Source organism: Heptranchias perlo, chromosome 7, assembly GCF_035084215.1.
Source record: "Heptranchias perlo isolate sHepPer1 chromosome 7, sHepPer1.hap1, whole genome shotgun sequence".
NCBI classification, from domain to species: Eukaryota; Metazoa; Chordata; class Chondrichthyes; order Hexanchiformes; family Hexanchidae; genus Heptranchias; species Heptranchias perlo.
In genome coordinates, this window is record NC_090331.1 from 48,974,746 (window position 1) to 48,997,136 (window position 22,391).

General features: G+C 42.3%; 1 protein-coding gene across 3 annotated transcripts in view; it reads right to left on the reverse strand.

Annotated features, from left to right (window-relative positions):
* Positions 1–1,336: 1,336 nt before the first annotated feature.
* The window catches only part of dcaf17 (ddb1 and cul4 associated factor 17), a 57,625-nt gene continuing 36,570 nt past the window's right edge, over positions 1,337–22,391 (reverse strand). For all 3 annotated transcript variants that reach the window (XM_067987472.1, XM_067987470.1, XM_067987471.1), the window contains exons 12-15: positions 21,444–21,531; positions 18,585–18,668; positions 8,335–8,490; positions 1,337–3,632 (exon numbers count right to left, since the gene is read on the reverse strand). In XM_067987472.1, coding sequence (XP_067843573.1) covers positions 3,504–3,632; positions 8,335–8,490; positions 18,585–18,668; positions 21,444–21,531 — 457 coding nt within the window. In that variant the 3' untranslated portion in view covers positions 1,337–3,503. The remainder of the gene's footprint in view (positions 3,633–8,334; positions 8,491–18,584; positions 18,669–21,443; positions 21,532–22,391) is intronic.

A 22,391-nucleotide genomic window follows, 5' to 3' on the forward strand; every position in this document is an offset into this window, starting at 1 on the left:
GATGTTTTTGTTGGCCAGGAACTGCAGGAGTGCTTCTCCGGGCCACACAGGGAAACCTCGAGCCTCCTCTGCCCCAGGCCTCCCCCCCCCCCACCTATGCACTTACTTTTCGGGGACCATTCTTTCGGGTCCCTGGCGGCAACCTCCTGCCGCCCGAAACCCCTCTTCTGCCCGCTGGCCAGCTAAGTTCTTCCCGCCGTAAAATCTCCCAGGTCTCATGCCGTGGCGGGGGGCTGGACGGTTTGCCGCCTGCCTCAGCCCACGCCCGCACAACTCTGGCCACAAGTTAAAGCCTAGGCTTTCTTTTCTATTTAATAAATTTGTCATCTGTTGCAGATATTTTGCTAACTTCCAAAGTTAAAGAAGATCACATGAGGGCACATGATAAAATCAGTAAGCTGACACAAAGTGAAGAGGGTTCCGTATTTGATCTCTGGGCATGCTACTAATTTATTCAGATCTTCCCCCTTTCCTACCCACACGCACACATAATGGGGGACCCTGGTTGAATTTGCTACAGTGTTAAGTTGCTGGATTCAGCTGCAGTGCTGTGGAGACACATCAAGTAGAGGCCAGAACACTTCCAGGGTGTGGGGTAGGGGGGAGGGAGGCAGGATGTAAAGTCAAGTTATCCTCAAACTACTCTCTGTAGTGACCAATTCAGAGCGAGATCAGTGGAGGTCTAGGAACATGTCAGCTACCTATTTGGCTTGAAAGTAATTAGGTTTTGGCACTTGTTGGTTGTGGAGGGGGGGAGGGAGAAGGGATTTCAGTGAAAACTTGGTGGTAGGTAGCAGTTTTGAAATAAATATGGCCAATTTAAGTTTTATACATTTTTACATAGTTAGAATTTCATTCTCAAGGCAAGTAATAAAATAAGGTGGTTGATGCATCTAGTGTAGTAATTTTTACATTTAATCAGCAACATTTTAAATAAAACTTACAGAACAATCCGTACAATGCTAACAATTATGTGGCACATATTTCAACAAAAACCAGGAAATTAATTAATATCCGGTATTATCTTTTGTCTATGTTTGAGAAAGTTTAAGATTCGGAGTGCCCATTTTAGACAGTAATTCCACCATTTTGCTTTCAATCTTTGTTTCTTCAGTGAGTCTTTACTGCAGTGTGATTTGAGTGTGTCTGTTCAATATGTGATTGTAAAGATTAAATTATTGTTACAATTTAAGTGATTTAGACTTTAACAGATCTGAATAATTTAAACCAAATCTTCCCATTGTGAGAAACCAATAATTACTGATCAGAATTAAAAAGTAATAGTCCTATAATTGAGCAGTATTTGTGCTTATGATGCAGTACCACAACAAGCAAGTGAAATTGTTAAAATCCTTTTAATGGAATTATTAGAAAACACCCAACATATTTTAACATATACTAACAATACAAAAAAAGATGTGTTTCAACACTTATCAAGTTTTCACTTTAACAGACAAAAATGTAAGATCACATTGCTTTGTAAGGTTAAATGGTTTATTCCCTCATCTTAGTTATAACAGTGAGATAAAAGTTAAGATTACATATTGCTTTAATTAAAATCTTATTCAGTCCAGGTGCCGTGACTATCAGATTTTCACTGCAGTATGGTGCAAGCTCAAAAGTACCAAAACATGTGCTACTGATCTTACTTCTGTCTTTCATTAAAAGAGATAATATATTCAACCAAGGGCAGGCTAGCTCCCTCCAAAAAAGGTCTTACTCAAAACATAACTTATATGTTTCTCTCGAGATTCTGACTGAGCTACTGTGTATTTCCAGCATTTGTTTCGTACTTCAGGACGCTGTTTTTCTTGAGGATTGAATTTCATCTGTTCTCAACTAGAATAAGCAGCATTCTCCCTTTTTTTGGTGAGGGGAGCACAGAGCAGAGTCTGCCTCATTCTGTGCAGGAGAAGCGACTGTCTGAGAGTGTGGGGGAAAGTGAGAAAGGACGAGACATTGATTTACTCAGTGTGAGGGGAGACCAACGCCTCCATTTTTTTGTGGGTGGGAGGGGGAAGAAATGTGGAGATAAAATGCAACCACTGAGTTATAATAAACTGGTGCGTAATAAGTTTCAGGGAATGCGATGGCACTGTCTGTGAAGCCAGTAGGAGATATGTATGCTTCAGTTATAAACCCAAAGCCAAGATAATGGAGACTGTAGGTGAAAAATGCTTTTTTTGTTGTTTCTTCTCTTGCTCACACTCTTCCTTGCCCTCCTCCCTGGTATGCATCTCGTAGTTATTTTGTCAACAGCTTTCCTATTTATGTCAGTAATGAAGAAATATTGTGAAATGTTGTGACCTTCACAGTTACAACTTCAACCAGAGTGGCAAATAAAAGATTGGCTTTCTAGAGAATAATAAACGATGTTATTTACCTAAGTAATAAGTGTCTGCACTTTGAAAGTAATCCATTGGTTGTAAAGTACTTTGAGGCACCCCAAGGACATGATAAGGTGCTATAAAAATGCACATATTTTTCTCTTTATTCATTACAACATTATTTGTTTCCTTCGAAGTTTTTGAAGGCAGCACATTAAATTTCAAACAAAGTTAAGACTCTTGTATAATTGCGAATAGAAACTTTTAACCAAAACGTAATTTTGAGAATGAGCTGGAGGTTGGTCTTGTCTTGCTGTAACTTCCCCATAGAAATATATGATAGACTTGTTGTGGTCTGTCCAATGGCTGCTTAATTATAGTAGCCTATTAACCTCTAATAAACCACAAGGTTAATTTTACTAAATTGTTAAATCTAAAACTCTCAATTTGGAGAATGACTAGCTTAATCCTTTTTTAAAAATTATATTTACCATGTTAAAGATCCTAAAAAAGGGGCAGTCTTTAGTTAGTGTTTGCACAGTAGGACTTTACAACATATGCTAGACTGTTCTCTGTAAAGCAGCATTGTTTTTCTGTGAACATTTTTTTCCTTTACAGCTCTAGGATCCATCTTAAACTCCCCGTTACATAATACAACGCCATGTGGCCGTACAGCTCGCCAATGATAATGGAAGATGCAATCTCCACTGGTCAATCTATACATACATTGCAAAGATTGATAGGAACGTCCAAAGATGTGGCACATTTTTAGAGTTCAGATGCCTGTATAAACCATTCAAGCTTTGCTATTCTGGTTTAGAATGTCATCCAAATGTTGCAAGCGTTACAGCCATGTGACACATTTCCAGCCATCTGTTATTCTCCAAGTACTTGGTGCCTCACAGTTCCAGGTTATATAGCCTTGTGAGCACAAAATATTATGTTTGTACAAAGTGCTTTTTTTTTGTCTGAAAGGTTTTTTTTAAAAATCAAGCATCTGAAGTTACCTCTCAGCCAATTTATATGTTGACTCACAGTGTCCCCTACTATCTATCAACTTAAACCTCCCAATTACAGTTGTGCAGTGGCAGTAAATGAAGCAAATAGAAAAATAAAAAGCCAGATCAAATGGTATTCATTGTAAGTAACAGATTAGCAAACTCTGATATATCAATCTTAATTTCCTTCTCCACCTTCAGCCATATGTTGAACCATTTTGTAAACATGACAGCAAAATGTTCGGTGAGCCAGCTGTTCTATATGTATAATCGTATCTCTGTCGAAGAACAGTTGATGACTGTACGTCTGCAAATTTAAAAAAAAATTCTTGTAAAACCTGAAAAGTAGGGTATGTGGCAGTCATACAGAAATGTTTTTCCATGCCTAGTTCCCACATTGGCTTTTCAAGTCAATCCAATGAGTAGCTAAGCCACATAAATTCAAAAAGTCTCAGTTTGTTCCCCAGTCTCTGTTGGGCTAGCTGGATTAGTTTCAGGTGGGGTAAAGGCAGCAGGCCTACAAATGGCCTCACCATCTTTAGGCTGGGAATGAGAATATTGGTCAGCATTCCTATTACTGATCATTATCCAGAAGTGCATGTGTGTATTTTATCAGGTGACAACAGGATTGGGCTCAGCTATGATGCCCTCTGCAGTTGAATAGACTTCCAACACTCACACATGAATAATGGCTACTAGGATGTGGTACCAGATGGCCATGGGCTCCTATGGAACAATACCTCAGCAAGGAGTCAGATTCTTTGGAAGGGTAAGGGAGGGGAGAACTTTAATAAAATACTTGTATATTCAGGTTGGTGTGGGAAAAGTTCATTCACTGAATATTTTATATTCTTAGTTTGGAAGCATGTGGTACATTGTGTATAATATAGTCCCTCACTGAGATGCCAAAGTGCATCGGAAGGATATAAAAGCAATTGAAAAGGTGCAGTATAGATTCACTCGGGATGTTACCAGGGATGGGGGTTAACAATTATGAAGAAAGGCTAGAAGTTAAGGCTTTGTCACTAGAACTGAGAAGGTTAAAAGGGGAAGTCAAAAACAGAAAAAGCTGTAAATACTCAGCAGGTTAGGCAGCATCTCTGGAGAAACAGAAGTCAGTCAACATTTCAGGTCTTAAGATCTTTCCTCAGGACCTGAAACATCAACTGAGCGACTTCTGTTTCTCCACGGATGCTGCCTGACCTGCTGGGCATTTCCCTTTTTTTTCTGCTTTTGTTTTCAGTTTTCCAGCATCTGTAGTATTTTGCATTTTGTTTATAGGGTTAAAAGGGGACCTGATAGAGATTATCAAGATTATGAAGTGTTATTATAAGGTAAATCGTGTTTTCACTGTCAGCGAGATGGTATCAAGAGGGCGCAAATTCAAAATAATTACAAAAATTAAAGGGGGAAGGTGAGAAAATGTTTTTTTACACAGAGGGTGGTTAGAATGTGGAATTCTCTACCACACACAGCAGAGTTGAAGTAGAGACCATCATTTAAAAAAAGAGAATTAGTTGCTTGAAAAAGAGAATTAAACAGTAAGGGGGATACAAGATGAGTGGGTGGGATTAGACTGATGTGGAGAAAAACATTGGTGTAGATTTGATATGCCAAATGGGCTATTTCTGAGCTTTGGTATTCTATGATTGTATGACTGGAACTCACAATGTGTAATATTTTGTAGAAAGACCAGTTCATTATGTTGGTCCTACTAAAGACCACCATAGGGCCCACACCATGGGTTCGATAATAGCAGGGTGGCGGGTTCTCAGCAGGTAACGCGCCCGGTGAAATCAGTGTGCTCCGCACGGAATCGCAGGCTAATTGAAGCCACTTACCTGTGCTTCCGGGTTTCCTGTTGGTAAGCTGCACGGCGGGCGGGCTACGCGTGCGCAGTAAGGTCTGTCAGCTGGAGGAGCTCTATTTAAAGGGGCAGTCCTCCACTGACTGATGCTGCAGAAAATAGGAAAAATTTCAGCATGGAGCAGCCCAGGGGGAAGGCTGCTCCCAGGTTTAATGATGCCTCACTCCAGGTATCATTGGATGGGGTGAGGAGGAGGGGGAGGTCAGAGATCTTCCCCCCCGGTGGGCAGGAGGAAGTGGCCTGCCTCTGCCACCAAGAAGGCCTTGCTTGAGGTGGCAGAGGAGGTCACCTGCACCACCAACATATCACCCACCTGCATACAGTGCAGGAGGCGCTTCAATGACCTAAGTAGGTCAGCCAAAGTGAGTATACTTACTCATTCCCCTACACTCCATCTGCCACATCACCGCCCCCACCCCACATCTCCTACTAAACTGCCAACACTACTCTATCACATCACTCCTCACACCCACTCAAAGCTCATCCTCATCTTACCTGCACTTACTCGCCTTGCCAGTACTCATCCCACCACTACCACTCAACCCAATCCTCATACAATCTAATGGCTCTATCTCATACTCACCCTCTCATGCATCTCTTTCACGGTCAGCCTCACTCAACCTGCCACTACCTGTGCTGCAGCCACAGGGCATGCATTACATATGTGCAGTAGGAAGTGTAAGGCAAATGTGTCATAGTGTTTACCTATATTTAATTTCTGATCAACTCGCATAACATTTATATTGTCCATGATGTGGAGATGCCGGTGATGGACTGGGGTGGACAAATGTAAGGAGTCGTACAACACCAGGTTATAGTCCAACAGCTTTATTTGAAATCACAAGCTTTCGGAGCTTTCCTCCTTCGTCACCTGACGATGGAGGAAAGCTCCGAAAGCTTGTGATTTCAAATAAAGCTGTTTGACTATAACCTGGTGTTGTACGACTCCTTACATTTGTATTGTCACCACTACTGCCACGTCTTTGCGAATCTTGTCTGATTTGTGCAATAATGCCCTTTCCTGAGGATCACTATGAAGACCCACAACTCATGCCACCCATTGTGTCACTGCAGAGTGGGTGTAGGTGTATTTGCAGGGCTCTTTTGTGCAGACGACTGAGAGACGTCGGCGATGTCTCCGGTGGCACCCTGGAAGGATGCGGAGGAGAAGTTGTTGAGGACAGTGGTGACTTTGACAGCGACAGGTAAGAAGATGGTGCTCGGGCCAGCCGGGAGCAGCTCAGCATGAAGGAGGTTGCAGATGTCCACGACTACATGTCGTGTGCACTGCTGCTCAGAGAGGTCCAGGAAGCTGAGCCTCGGTCTGTAGACCCTGTGGCGAGGGTAGTGCCCTCTGCGACGCATCTCTCTCTGTGGTTGCCCTCCCTCCTGCTATGCAGGTGGATGTGTCACAGCACTGTGTTGTGGAGCTCCACGTGTCAGAGGTGGACGGCGAGGCTGGTGATGCTGTTCGCCCTCCGAGGAGGTCATGACTGCAGCTACGGCGGCCCCCATCCGGAAGATGTACATTTGAGGGGGTCCGCAAGGTAGGTAAATGTGTCTGGACACCGGGGTAAGTGTGCAAGTTGGTGAATTTTAGTGTTAGGAGGAGGGTGGTGGAGGCCAAACTTTGTCCAAAGTGACAGAGTGGCCTCCTGCAATGAGTGAGGGTCTTCCCCCCCCCCCCCCCCGACCCCCACCTGTCAAATGGACCTTTGCAGCTGCCACAGGCTGATGGCTGCAACACGTCCATTTGAACTGGGAGTGTTTTCCCCAGTATGGGAAACAGTCTCAGTTCATGTCAAAACCCGATCCCTCCTAAAATAACAGGTCAATCAGGTCTGTAAACAACCTGAAGTACCTGTTCAAGTACTTTCAGTGGCATCCCGCCGGCTTTAATTGCGGGGGCTGCGCGCGCATGTCAGCGCGTCACTGGGGAACCCGGAAGTGGGCGGGTTGGAGCCGGGCTCCAGACCCGCCCCGGGAATCCCGGATTTTCGCAGCCCTCCCGCCACGAACGCACCCGATTGTGGGTGCGAAAATCGAGCCCTATGTCTTTTTGTTTAACGGACACATAATTTACAAAAACTGCAAAGTATTTACTTGCGTTAAATGACGTAGGTTTTGATATTTTGATGAGACAACAATCAGTGTCACCTCATTACTTCTGTAAATCTAACCTACGCAGCAGTTTTCTACAATAATACCATACCTACACACTAAACTGAAGGCCTGCTTTTATTTGTCTGGTGAGCAACAGTAAATTGAAAATATGTTTTCATTGTCCCATTTTTGTTTTACTGTAGAGTGAATATTTATTACCAGTCCTTATTCAGTTGTGGAATTAGTATTTGGAGTTGACACTGCCATATATATTTAACTCCTATACAGGTGGTTTATTTGAAAGCTGGCATCGTTCACCTTTGGAAAGAAGTGAGGCACCTCATATGACTAATGGCAAGTATTAAAGTCTATATTTGTAATAATCCTCATTACAACCAAATGCTTAAAAAAATAAGGTAACCATTCATATAAACAGGATAGAATGGGAAACAAAGGAAAGCACATTTTAGTGAGAATAACCTTCATAATGATATCATGAGTTCTAAATACTTTCCTCAAGTGAGATTAAGTGGGTGTTTCATTGGTATACCATTTAGATGCTCCACAAAATAGGTTACTTATTAGCCAATACCAAAGGGTAGATGTCACCTTTGGTATACTATTGGTTAAAGGCCTTTAGCTATAGTTAGTTGAGTGCCAAGCTTTGGCACCCAATTTCAAAGTGAGCACTTACGAGGGTTTCTTCCTTCCTTTTCCATTTGCTATTACTATCCGCTATCCCCAACTAAGAGGATGAACTGGCAAACCTGCTCCCAGGCCTCCATTAGTGACGCTTTGATCAGTCGCTTGGAGGCATGTGAAAGTGGGTCGGACTAACTCCTTATCAGCTTTCATCTCCTTTCACCCACTTCCATGAGGAAGTGTTTGGTCTCCATCCCATGGTGACATGACTGATTAGTCGCTCAATGCATGGAGAATCATAGGTATGAACACATATCTCAAAAGTTCTATGCTACTTCAACAAGGTAATCAAGCAAGCAATACATTAAACCAATGACAAGTTACTGGTCATACTTACAACATCCCATGGTTCCCTTATTGGAATACTCTTAATTAAGATGCCAGATTGGTTGTCATAAAAATCTAGATGAGTGTTTTCTTCAGCGTCTGTTGGAGCTACTGCCAAAACAGTCAACAATTCAAGCTCATCCTCGTAGTCTACCATTTTAAAGGTCTTAAAAAGTGAAAATACAGTAAAGGATAAGAATTCTTCATTGGTAATTGCATTTGACTGAGAATTTTAATGATCCATATACACATTGCTAAGAGGGTTCCCACTCACCATTGTTCTGCACTGATTTACATTGCTGTATGTCTATAAGTATGTGTGTGTATATGTGTGTCTTATAACCTTGTAATAACTTCTACTCGTCACAGTTAAACTTGTTTGCATAATTCTGCTCTAACATCATCACTGTCTTCCACAAGATCAGCATTACAAGTATACACTTGACATTTCTCCATCTAACCAATAACATCAATTACATTTTAAAATCAAATACACTGAAGGATATACCATGAAGAACCGTGTGAAAGAATTTATATCCACTGATCAGGCTGAACAGATAACTTATCTCTGCCAAAGTCATTAAGTTACAATCAGCGTTATGAAAGGGGATATAAAATTTCCATCTATGGCTCTTCAGAATTCACTTATCCCATACGTTTAATATTAGGTAAAGAATGAAAATTAAGGTAAGAATTAGAAATAAATACAAGTTAAATTGCATACTTAGGGTAGTCAGGAGCTCATGTTTACTGATCACATGCAGAAGTCTGCCTGCCTAGTTCGCTGCACTCTTACTTTTCTCTGACCACATTGCCATTCACCATGAGCCTCATTATACCTTCATTTGCTATGCAATTTGTGATTGGAGATGCCTCCTCTCCCAGAGTGCTGCTCAGCCAGATAAAATAGGTAAGTAACTGTTTGAATAACTTGGCCTTTATAAGTTGGCTTCTTAAATGTGGTTGTAAAGGGGTTTTTCCCTCATTACTTAACTTACCTGCATTTTCTTTGATGTGTTACTGCTTGATGCTGTTACAGAAAGTGTGGTTGCATCTCAGGGATAATGTACACACACCCATCCTTGCACCATCTACATTTACAGGTAGTCCTACCTGGGAATCTGAGAGGGGACTGATCTCTTAAAAGGGCAGTCTGCCACAAATCTATACTATCTCAAGACCAACCTTCATACAACTTCTACCACAGGGATGGCTCTATTTGTGGCTGTGAATGTTACCAAGTCATTAAACTTTTATGACACCATATCGTTCCAAGCCACCACTGGTGATGTGCCAAAGCAATCAGTCAACTGTACACAGATGTATTAAACAAATGATAGACTTCTTGTTTGCAAGGGCAATTAAAGCATCACTTTCCTTGTGTTCAGGAGGCATTAGTACAACAGGGCACCGAATGTTTTACTAGTGGCAGGGTTCCCAAGAGTATAGGGCAACATAGATAATAGCCATATGATTATCTGACCAGCACATACTGCTCCTTCTCTGCCACCATCAATTGCTCCTCATCACCTGTGCACTCTGCCTCAACCAGTATTACGTCCTCAAGCTCACTAATTGAATCCTCATGGATGTATTATAGCTTTTCTAAGGGACACGGGATGCTGTATGGTGCTGACAGAGTGCTTTTCAGGTTACAATGACAGAAATAGGATAAATGTTAGAATGCTGGCTCCCAACACACCTTCAAAGAAAGCTTGCATTGCAAGATACTGTGTGTGTGGCAGTGAGTGGGACATAACAACAGGATGGTATTAGGGCTGAGCTTGCAGAAGACCTGCTGCTTCACCTCTCCCTACTTTCTCTATGCCCTGATGTCAGGATATCTACGGTATCCTCCGCCTAGGGAGTCAAGGATTTATAATTTGTGAGCCTTTCTCCAGTTGGCACATGTTCCCTTAAATTAGTGGCCTCATCATACAATCTTAAGAGGCCTTAAGTTGAAAGAGCACCTGCACAGTGATAAACACACTAGTGAGCATAGAAATAGGAGGATAGAGCAGATGAATGCGTGGCTGGAGAGATGGTGCAGGAGGGAGGGCTTTAGATTCCTGGGGTATTGGGACCAGTACAGGCCAGACAGGTTGCACCTCAACGAAGCAAGGACCAATGTCTTCACTGGAAGGTTCGCATGTGGGGGAGGGTTTAAACTAATTTGGCAGGGGGATGGGCACCAGGATGTAGCAATGGAAAGGAGAAACAAGGAGCACAAAGGATCAGGGGAGAAAAATAGCACTAAAGCAAGTAACAGTACAGTATTAGGTGGGATCAGACTAAGAGAGAGTAAAAGAAAGTCTAAGACTAGTTTGCAGCGCATGTGTGTAAACGCACGAAGTGTGGTAAACAAGGTTGGTGAGCTACAGGCACAAACAGCCACATGGGAATACGATGTCGTGACGATAACGGAGACCTGGCTCAAAAAAGGGCAGGATTGGGTACTAAATATTCCTGGATACAAGGTGTTCAGGAAAGATAGGAAAGGAAAGAAAGGAGATGGGGGGGTGGCAGTATTAATTAAGGAGAATATTGCAGTACTGGAGAGAGAGGATGTCCTGGAGGGGTCAAAGACAGAATCTATTTGGTTAGAGTTAAGAAATAAAAGAGGTGCCATTACGCTAGTGGGGGCAGTCTATAGGCCATCAACTAGTGGGAAGGATATATAGGAGCAAATTTGCAGGGAAATCACGGAGAGGTGCAAAAGCTATAGAGTAGTGATAACTGGGGACTTCAACTATCCTAATATAGACTGGGATAACAATAATAATATAAGGGGCAGAGAGAGGGAGGAATTTTTGAAATGTGTCCAGGATAACTTTCTTAACCAGTATGTTTCTGGCCCAACGAGGGAGGAGACATTACTGGACTTGGTTCTAGGGAATGAGGTGGCCAAGTGGAGCAAGTGTCAGTGGGGGAGCATTTAGGGCGCAGCGATCATAGTATCATAAGGTTTAGAATAACTATGGAAAAGGACACTGACCACTCTAAACTAAAAACACTCAATTGGAGGAGGGCCAATTTCAATGGGATGAGAACAGATCTAGCCCGGGTAAATTGGAATCAAAGATTGGCAGGCAAAACTGTAATTGAACAGTGGGCGGCCTTTAAGGAGATGGTTCAGGTACAGTCTAGGTATATTCCCACGAGGCAGAAAGGTAGAGCAACTAAAGCCAGAGCTCCCTGGATGACAAAAGAGATAGTGTGTAAAATGAAATGGAAAAAAGGGGCGTATGACAGATGTCAGGCTGATAACACAAGTGAAAACCAGGCAGAATATAGAAAGTTTAAAGGGGAAGTGAAAAAGGAAATAAGAGGGGCAAAGAGAGGGTATGAGAATAGACTGGTGGCCATAAAAGGGAATCGAGAAGTCTTCTGCAAGCATGTAAATAGTAAACGGGTAGTAAGAGGAGGGGTGGGGCCGATTAGGGACCATAAAGGAGATCTACTCATGGACTCGGAGGAGATGGCTGAGGTACTAAATGAGTACTTTGCATCTGTTTTTACCAAGAAAGAAGATGCTGCCACAGTCTCAGTAAGGGAAGATATAGTTGAGATACTGGAAGGGCTAAAAATTGATGAAGGAGGTGTACTTGAAAGGCTAGCTGTACTAAAAGTAGATAAGTCACCCGGATGCATCCTAGGTTGCTGAGGGAAGTAAGGGTGGAAATTGTGGAGGTACTGGCCATAATCTTCCAAACATCCGTAGATACAGGGGTGGTGCCAGAGGACTGGAGAATTGCAAATGTTACACCCTTGTTCAAAAAAGGGTGTAAGGAAAAACCCAGCAACTACAGGCCAGTCAGTTTAATCTCAGTGGTGGGGGAACTTTTAGAAACGATAATCCGGGACAGAATTAACAGTCACTTGGACGAGGGTGGATTGATTAGGGAAAGCCAGCTCAGATTTGTTAAAGGCAAATCGTGTTTAACTAACTGGATAAGAGTTTTTTGATGAGGTAACAGAGAGGGTAGATGAGGGCAATGCAGTTGATATGGTGTATATGGACTTTCAAAATGCGTTTGATAAAGTGCCACACGGTAGGCTTATCATCAAGATTGCGGCCCGTGGAATAAAGGGGGCAGTAGCAACATGGATGCAGAATTGGCTAAGGGATAGGAAACAGAGTAGTGGTGAACGGTTATTTTTCGGACTGGAGGGAGGTGCACAGTGGTGTTCCCCAGGGGTCAGTGCTGGGAGCACTACTTTTCTTGATATATATTAATGACTTGGACTTGGGTGTACAGGGCACAATTTCAAAACTTGCAGATGACATAAAACTTGGAAGGGTAGTAAACAGTGAGGAGGATCGTGATAGACTTCAAGAGGATATAGACAGGCTGGTGGCATGGGCGGACACGTGGTAGATGAAATTTAACGCAGAAAAACGCGAAGTGATACATTTCAGTAGGAAGAACGAGGAGAGGCAATATAAACTGGAAGGCACAACTCTAAAAGGGGTACAGGAACAGAGAGATCTGGGAGTATATGTGCAGAAATCGTTGATGGTGGCAGGGCAGGTTGAGAAAGTGGTTAAAAAAGCATGCAGGATCCTGGGCTTTATAGTCTGAAAAACAACTGTTCACCACCACTCTCTGATTTCTCCTCTTTAGCCAATTTTGTATCCACGCAGCCACAATCCCTATTGCTAACGTCTATTAAGTAGTACTTTATCAAACGCCTTTTGAAAGTCCATGTACACAACATCAACCGACCTACGCTCATCAACCCTCTCCATTACTTCATCAAAGAACTCAATCAAGTTAGTCAAACAAGACTTTGCTTTAACAAATTCGTGCTGGCTTTCATTTATTAACACATTTTTTTCCAAGTGCCAATTAGTTTTGTCCCCGATTATTGTCTCTCAAAGTTTCCCCACCGATGTTATGCTGAGTGACCTGTAGTTTCCGGGTTTATCCCTCTCCCCTTTTTTGAACAGGGGTGTAACATTTGCAATCCTCCAGTCCTCTGGCACCACTCCCATATCTAAGGATTGGAAGATTGTGGCCAGAGCCTCTGCAATTTTCATCCTTACGTCCCTCAGCAATCCAGGATGCATCCTGTTCGGACCGGGTGACTTTTCTACTTTGAGCGCTGCCAACCTTTTCAGTACCTCCTCTTTATCTACTTTTAACCTATCCAATTTCTTTACTACCTCCTCCTTTACTGTGACATTGGCTACATTCTCTTCTTTAGTGAAGACAGATGCAAACTACTCAGTTAGTACCTCAGCCATGCCCTCTGCCTTCACAAGAAGATCTCCTTTTTGGTCCCTAATTGGCCCCACTCTTCGTTTGCCTGCCATTTCACTATTTATATGCTTATAAAAGACTTTTGAGTTCCCTTTTATGTTGCCCATCAATCTATTCTCATACACTCTCTTTACCCCCCTTATTTCCTTTTTCAGTTCTCTGTACTTTCTGTATTCAGCTTGGTTCTGCACTGAATTATGAATCTGACATTTATCATAAGCCTCCTTTTTCTGTTTCATTTTAATCTCTATATCTTTAGTCATCCAGGGAGCTGTAGCGTTGGATGCCCTTCCTTTCCCCCTCGTGGGAATGTGTCTAGTCTATACCCGAACTATTTCCTCTCTAAAGGCCTCACGTTGCTCATTTACTGTTTTACCTACCAATCTTTGATTCCAGTCCACCTGGGCCAGATCCTTTTTCAACTCAGTGAAATTAGCCCTCCTCCAGTTGAATATTTTCACATTTGATTTATCTTTTCCCTTTCCATAACTACTCAATACCTAATGATACTGTGATCACTGTTTCACAAATGTTGCATCATTGAAACATACTCCACTTGCCCCCATTTCATTCCCCAGAACTAGATCCAACACGGCTTCCTTCCTCATTGGGCTGGAAACACTGATCAAGAAAGTTCTCTCGTTCACATTTCAAGAATTCCTCCCCCTCTTTGCCCTTTACATTGTTATTTACCCAGGTTATATTAGAATAATTGAAGTCCCCCAATATCACTACACTAAAGTTCTTGCATCTTTCTGCAATTTGCTCCTCTATCACCTTCCCACTATTTGGTGGCCTGTAGTATACACCCAGCAGCGTAATAGCTCCTCCATTGTTCTTTAATTCCAAGCAAATCGATTCAGTCTTTGAACCCTCAGGTTCAGTTTGGGTCACCTAATTGTAAGGAAAACATTCAAGCCCTGGAGGCATTGCAGAGAAGAGCCATGTAGCTGATCTGTTGTGTCAAACAACAACAACTTGCATTTATATAGTGCCTTTAATTTAGTAAAACATACCAAGGCGCTTCACAAGCAGACAAAATTTAACACCAAGCCACATGAGATATTAGGATAGGTGACCAAAAGCTTGGTCAAAGAGGTAGATTTTAAGGACTGTCTTAAAGTAGGAGAGGTAGAGAAGAGGAGCGGTTTAGGTAGAGAATTTCAGAGCTTAGGGCCTAAAATGCTGAAGGCACGGCTGTCAATGGAGATGCGAAGGAAATCGGGGATGCACGAGACCAGAATTGGAGGAACGCAGAGTTCTCGGAGGGTTGTAGGGCTGGAGGAGGTTACAAAGATAGGGAGGGGCAAGGTCATGGAGGCATTTGAACACAAGGATGAGCATTTTAAAATCGAAGTGTTGCTGGCCGGGAGCCAACGTAGGTCAGTTAGCTTTGGGGTGATTGGTGAACGGGACTTGGTGCGAGTTAGGATACGGGCAGCAGAGTTTTGGAATGAGCTCAAGTTGTTGCAGGGTGGAAGATCGGAGGCCAGCCAGGAGAGCATTGGAACAGTTGAGACTGGAGGTAACAAAAGCATGATGACATTTCAGCAACAGATTAGTTGAAATAGGGGCGGAGACAGGCAATATTACAGAGGTGGAAGTAGGTGATCTTTGTGATGGAAATGATATGGGGTCAGAAGCTGAACTCAGGGTCAAATCGGACACCGAGGTTACAAACAGTTTGGTTCAGCCTCAGACAGTGGCCAAGGAGGGGGATGGAATCGGTGACTGGGGAACAGAGTTTGTGGCGCGGACCAAAAACGATGGTTTTGGTCTTCCCAATATTTAATTGGAGAAAATTTCTGCTCATCCAATACTGGATGTCAGACAAGCAGCGTGACAAACCAGATGCAATGAAAGGATCGAGAGAGGTGATGATGAGGTAGAGCTAGATCTCGTCAGCGTAGATGTTGAATCTGAATTTGTATTTTTGGATAATGTCGCTGACGGGCAACATGTAGATGAGAAATAGGAGGAAGCTCATGAAAGATCTTTGAGGGACTCCAGAGGTAAAGGTGTGGGAGTGGGAAGAAAAGCCATTGCAGGAGATTCTCTGGCTACGACTGGATAGATAATAATGGAACCAGCGAGGGCAGTCCCACTCAGCTGTCCAACGGAGGAGAGTGTTTGGAGGAGGATGGTGTGGTGAACCATGACAAAGGCTGCAGACAGGTTGAGATGGATGAGGAAGGATAGTGCACCACGGTCACGGTCACATTGAATGTCATTTGTGACTTTGATAAAGGCCATTTCAGTGCTGTGGCAGGGGCAGAAACCTGATTGGAGAGGTTCAAACATGGAGTTGCGGGAGAGATGAGCATGGATTTGGGAGGTGACAACACGTTCAAGGACTTTGGAGAGCAAAGGGAGGTTGGAGATAGGGTGGTAGTTTGTGAGGACAGAGGGGTTACGAATGGGTTTTTTGAGGAGGGGATTGATGACAGCAGATTTGAAATCTCCTCTGGGAGAGAATCAGAGGAGAGGGAACCGTTAACAATATCAGCTATCGTGGGCGCCAGGAAGGAGATTGAGTTTTGAAGAAAGACTGGACTGACTAGAGGGCTTGTTAGCTTTGAAAGTAAATGATTGTGATGTGGCCATATAACAGAATACAGGAGATTAAATGGGAAAGATGAGGTTAATCTGGAATACTACTTCAAGGTATGCCAGGAGACTAGAACAAAGGGTCATAGGTTGAAACTGGTGAAACGAAAGTTTAACACAGATGTCAGGAAGAACTTCTTCACACAGAGTAATTAAAGGGAATGGAAAGGACTTGCATTCATATAGCACCTTTCATGACCTCAGAATGTCCCTTAGTGCTTTACAGCCAATGAAGTACTTTTGAAGTGTATCCACTGTTGTAATGTAGGAAATGCGGCAGCCAATTTGCGCACAGCAAAATCCCGCAAACAACAATGAGATGCATGACCAGATAATCTGTGTTTTTTAATAACTAACACGGCGTGGTCTTTCAAATCGAGTCGTGGAAGCAAAAACCTTCGATTCAAATCACGAGTCAGTTAGATGAAGTGGTGAGGGGACGGTAAGTAATTTCTCTGGACGGATGAGCTAAGATCGGCCAGCGGCCTCCCCCATCTATCTTGTGATATGTGAAGACTTTATTTTCTAGAAATGTTTCACCACTGAACATCATGCCTCCAGGATGTGGGAACAAATGGGGTCGAAAATAGCACACTTCAAGAAATGTTGCAAAGTGAAACTACCCAATGCACCATTTCGACGGTCCAAGATTCCATGGCACAAAGTATTGCCTGTCAACCTGTTCCATCAAACAGGGGTCGGATCGGCACTGATCCACCTGCCACTTTGTGTACTATGGGGGGAGTTCTTGATATCTAGGAGCAATGGGGCAGTTATGGGATTAAGCTGTGCTGGGAATGCAGTTTAGGGATTTGTGAGCACTGAGACGGGGATTACAGGATCGAGAAGAGGATGGGAGAAATGGAAGTTTGAGGATCCTGAGGTCCAGCAAAACTCAGAGGGGATTTTGAAGCATTGGAGGTTTCTGGGATCTGCCAATATTCCGTCTAACAGCCCATGGGGGAGGGGGTCCATGAGAATGGGATGTAAACTGCCATGACACACAGTGAAGCCAACTTTGTGGCCCCTCAAATGATATAACTACTTCCTGCCGTAAGTTGACTTAACATGTGTGCAGCTGGTGAAACAAGACATGTGCACTTGAAGCTCCAATCTCCTCCCAACTCAGAATTATGGTGCATACATGAGTGTATGATGTATCGCATTCGTGTCTGCACATTCATATACTCAATTTCAGATGAAACCAGAGTCCCACTGTATGCATACAGTAAAACCTGACTGGATCTATTGAAGTGGCTCCATTTAATCCACCTCACTCGCACTTGGCTAGATAAATGTAACAAGAACATATTAAAAGGTAGTGAATTGGCAATTACTTTGTGCTTTGGATCCATTTCTACTACAATCTGCATTGAGCTGCTTGGATTCATTTCACAAAATGTTTATAGCTATCGGGAGACAAGGCTTTCCTTCCACCAATCTGGACTGAATCCAATCCCAGCTCCAGGAGGTGAAAGGTATGCCCACTCACGACATCAACCAACCCCGCTTTCAATTCAGCACATTAGAATAACCCACTGAGCTATTTTGAATCTCAACACTACATTACAACAAAAAAAGTACTTCATTGGCAGTGATGAGCTTTGGGATGTCCTGAGGCACTATATAAATGCGAGCTCTTTCTTAATTTATGTAATGGACTACTTGTACGTTCCAACTTGGTCCTAAGCATTTAAAATGCAGTTTACAGTACAGTATTCACCACACTGCTTTGTGTTGAAGAGCAGACCATTTTTTTCCAAACCAATATGTAAAACATCACTCCAAACTGGAAGTTTAGTAAAATATCCTGCTTACTAAACTTCTTTTTGTTGTATTTATAGAACAGCTGTTTCAGGATCAGAAGTGCAGTGTTACACAGGGCTTTTTATCTTGCATGTCTGAGTTTTCTTCAGGTGATGGAATCTGACCCATTTTTCGGCAAGTGATAAATTAATTTTTTTTAATGAATTCTGAAGTAAAATAAGGTAATTAATTTAAATCTATCTGCAATTACTTGTCAATACATGTGGAACAAAATGAAAAATACCCAAATTCAAAATTGAGCAAAACTCATATACAAAAATAAATCCGCTCACACAGATTGTATAGATTAGAAAGAGTTGTGGTAATCCGATTCAGAAAGTAATCAATTTCATGAGAAGAAACAACATGCAGATTGCAAAGGTCACTTTAAACTGAAAGGGCCCTGAGGGGAGAATATTTGACATTTGGATAAAGTGCTGAAGTATTCAATTGAAATGACAGATGAGCTATTGAGACAGATAGTCAGTCTCAGAAACTAAATTCCCTCCACCGTTAACCAGACTTGCCTGTTAAAAGGAGAAAGTAAATCCAATTTGTTAATTTATTCTAAATCTGCAATTACCTCATACTCCGGGTCATCGTCTAATCGAGAAAATCGTCTTTTCACAACTCGACCAGAGGCCGTCACTGTTATTGAGTTCTCCGCCTTGCAAAAGGGGGAAAATATTAGAGTTAAATATCAGTAACCTTTTTGTTAAATATTCACCTGTGTCTTATACTTTCAAAGATCTTTCCACAGTGTGTGAACATCCTTAATGCACCACATCAGAGTACTATGCTTTCTTTACTCATTAAATTTCAGGAGCATAGATACATATTTATATATGCATATAGAAATATATTTTTCTGGAATTAGTGTACATTTTGATTGCATGGTGCTTGCAGGAGAGTACAATGGTACATTGGGATTATTGTCATGGCTGTGCACGTACCAGCGGCAACATGTATTTAGCAGTTGCAGCAATTTGTTTAGCCTTCGTTCCCTGGGGTTTGGCTGTGGAAAGGGATTCTGATTACATTAGGTAGCAGTTCAGGTTACTATCCTTGTCTGTTTTGAGGTGGGTTGGTGTTGGCGTATTCCCCTCCTGTGTCAGTCTTTATTTTCTTCCTGATCAGGTTTCTGGGTGTTGGGATGCAAAATTGTGTTGATTGAGCCTCCACATTTTTCACCAGGCAATTGCTGAATATCACTTATTCTGATTGGGAAATGTCCCAAAGGTGCTTGCTTGTTGTGGGGAGGGCTGAGCTCTCCACATTGGGAGGGAATACAAATTCCTGCAGTTAGTTCTGCTAGCTTGTATGTTGTAGGGGGCCCTTATTCTCTGAGTAAGTCTAACAAGCATTGGACCTGGTTTAGAGGTACCTTCTAGTGGTTGGTTATGGAGCAGTGTTGGCTGGGCCTTGGGAGAGAAGTCAATTCCTCTCCCCTTAACCAAACCTTTTTTTGGTGACAATTTTCTCCTCCTGCTGATGGCACTGACTCATACTGGGAAATGATCCTATGGGTGCTGGCTGTCCTCCAGTATCTCACATATGTGGCCATCCTTTGTGTGTAAGCCTAGATAGCAAGTGCTGGCAGGCTATTTGATCATGGGGGTATTGGAGCTGAGCACAATCCCATCTCACCCAACATGCACACATTGGGGCGGAAATCCGGAACTTGCTCCTACTGGTTCGCTGGCGACATTCTTCGAATTAAAGGGACATCACCCATTGCAATCAATGAAATCATTGAACCTAAGCCAACTTGCTCATCTACCCAGCTGGAAAGTGAGTAATATCGCCACAAAACAGGTGTGCTTAAAAATACCAGGTCTAAACTAAGTTTTAATGTCTTAATGACAGCCAAACAACTAAAAATTAACTTTTAAAAAAGGAGTCTCATTACTCCTTATTTTAATAGTTTTTAGTCATCAAATTTTTAAAAAACTTTTCCCTTCTGTCTCTCTTATTTACTGCAATTATTTCTTCCCCTCTTTTTTTCGCCGTCTTTAACTTTTTTTAATATGATTTTAACATTGTACCTTTCACTTACCGGATTACAAATTCTAAGCCTGCAGAAAAAGTTTCACAGCATGTCAAAAATGCTGCAATCTGATTGGTTGAGAGGAGAGCGTGCTCTCTTCCTTCTCCCACAGATCCTAACTTCGCTTGAATTCTCCGCTTCCTATTCAAGGAATTACACCCAGTAAAGACCACAGTAAGTTAGTGGGTTAGTATAAATCTATGGAGTGGTGAGCACTGTTGGTTCGCTGCTCCAAGCAATTTCTGCCCCACTGTGTTCTTTCCACCAGGTGTCACTGGATAGCAATCAGGAGCAGAAGCCCTGTTGATTTCCTCTCCCTAGCCCAGGGTGCTGATGCCCATTGTAGCACCTCTACGACTGTATGGTTGAGATCAGCTAACCTAACACAGAATTGGAACTGAAGCTGGTCTGTATTGTTCAGTTACATGCCGCCTTTACCAACTGAGCCATCAGGAAGCTTGGTACTGAACGTTTTAAAGTGGCCAAAACTAAACAAATTGTTTCAACTGCATCCAGGACCAGGAAGGACATAGCTGCCATTTGGGACACCTGTCATAAGGTGGGGGTCCAATAGACTGCTACCTCAAGTTCAAAATCCAGAATTTCTCCTCTCAGGTAAGAGAAGTTACTACTATTTGTAAAATGTTTATTTTGTGGAGAAGAGGAGGGGAAATACTTTACATTTATAATACTCTTCCCCTTTCCGCCTTCTCTTTGAGTTGGCTATTAAACCCTGGGCAGCAACTATCAGAGGGAGCTCAGTCGTCAATGGGGTAGCTCCTGGAGGAACTGAACACATAAGATCACTAACCTCACCCCTTCACTCCCTACATCTTCCAAAAGATTGAGTTTGCCTGACTCTCTGGATAAAAGCTTAAGTTCCCCAAAACAGAGGGAATGTTCCTTGTGCAGAATATTCCCAAACAGGTGCATAAGAGCCTAAACTTCCTGGCATTCCTCTTCCTAAGAAGGACCAGGCAAAAGGATCCGGCTTCAAATAACATGGGGTAATAATAATGCACAAACTCACATGGCCTGTACAAAAATTAAATTCTCCCATCCTAGCCAGGAGACAAACTAATAGAACAACCTGCCCATATTACTCCTAGGCAAGGCAAGCACAATAAAAATGAACAGATTTCCCCATTGCCTCTGTCCCTTGGCTAGGCATTAAGATCAAGGAATCCCAGCAAACCCGCTACACTGTCCCCAAGAATAGACTCACAGAAGCCCAGAACACTTGATGATGATGATGGCAGCACTAGCTACCTGGAAGGAGGTCTGCATCATCTTGAACTTCCCTCAGGACCTATCAGGCCTTTCCCAATCTTGAAATGGATCAATGTGATTAATGGTGGAAAAAATATTAAAAATTACCGTAATTGTACTAGTTACCTTTCTTTCTCTCTCAGAAAAAATAGTAAAGGCTCGTAAAACCTGCCATCTCTGCATATCTTCAGATTTTTCAGTCAGCTGCAAAACACTGACAAGCACAATGTTAGCACAATTGATAATGTATGTCCATCTATATGCTATAAATTATGATGGAAATAATTTGCACAATAAGAGATACATTAACTAACAATTGATACTTTAAATTCTTCAATTACTTTTTACTGAAATGAAGAAAATATTTAAAAACTCAGAATTACTGCTATTAACACACTGGCAATCATTGTGATTGTGGATTAGGTTGAAGTACCTAAAAAAAAAAAATGATGGCATAAAACACCTTCTCAGTCTTCTTTTACACCTATTTATTTTTGTTTTGTTCTTTTTTGATTTATCTTTCTTCTGCTTTGTCTCCCTCACTTTCTCTTTGGAAAGGGGTTTGAATTTTATAGCTCTTCGTTCCTACTGCTGGTCGTATTTTTTCCTGTTATTTTCCTCTGGTGAACCTAGGCTAGAAACCTCTGTCTCTGCTGGCACATTAAAAATGTGGCTCCTATTCCTAGTTAATTTTGACCTCGGCTGGGTATAATAGTACATGCTTTTTTCAGGCCTGCTTATAGTTTGGTTTCAGTTTATTATATTTTTCATCTTTTGATAGCTTGCTTGAGAAATCTGGAAACTTGAGAATTGGAGAATTGTAGCAACTTAGTAAGTTATTGTTTAACATGTGTATTGGTTTTCCCTTTTCGGTTTCCTTTGGAGGGTAATTGTTTACATAATCCTTATTATTTAGTAGGAAACCTCCCTGCCCCATTTTCCATCCCCTTTGGGTGGAAAATCCAGGACCTGGAAAATCCATGGCTTGGTTGTACAGGGCACAATTTCCAAATTTGCAGATGACACAAAACTTGGAAGTATAGTAAACAGTGAGGAGGTTGGCGATAGTCTTCA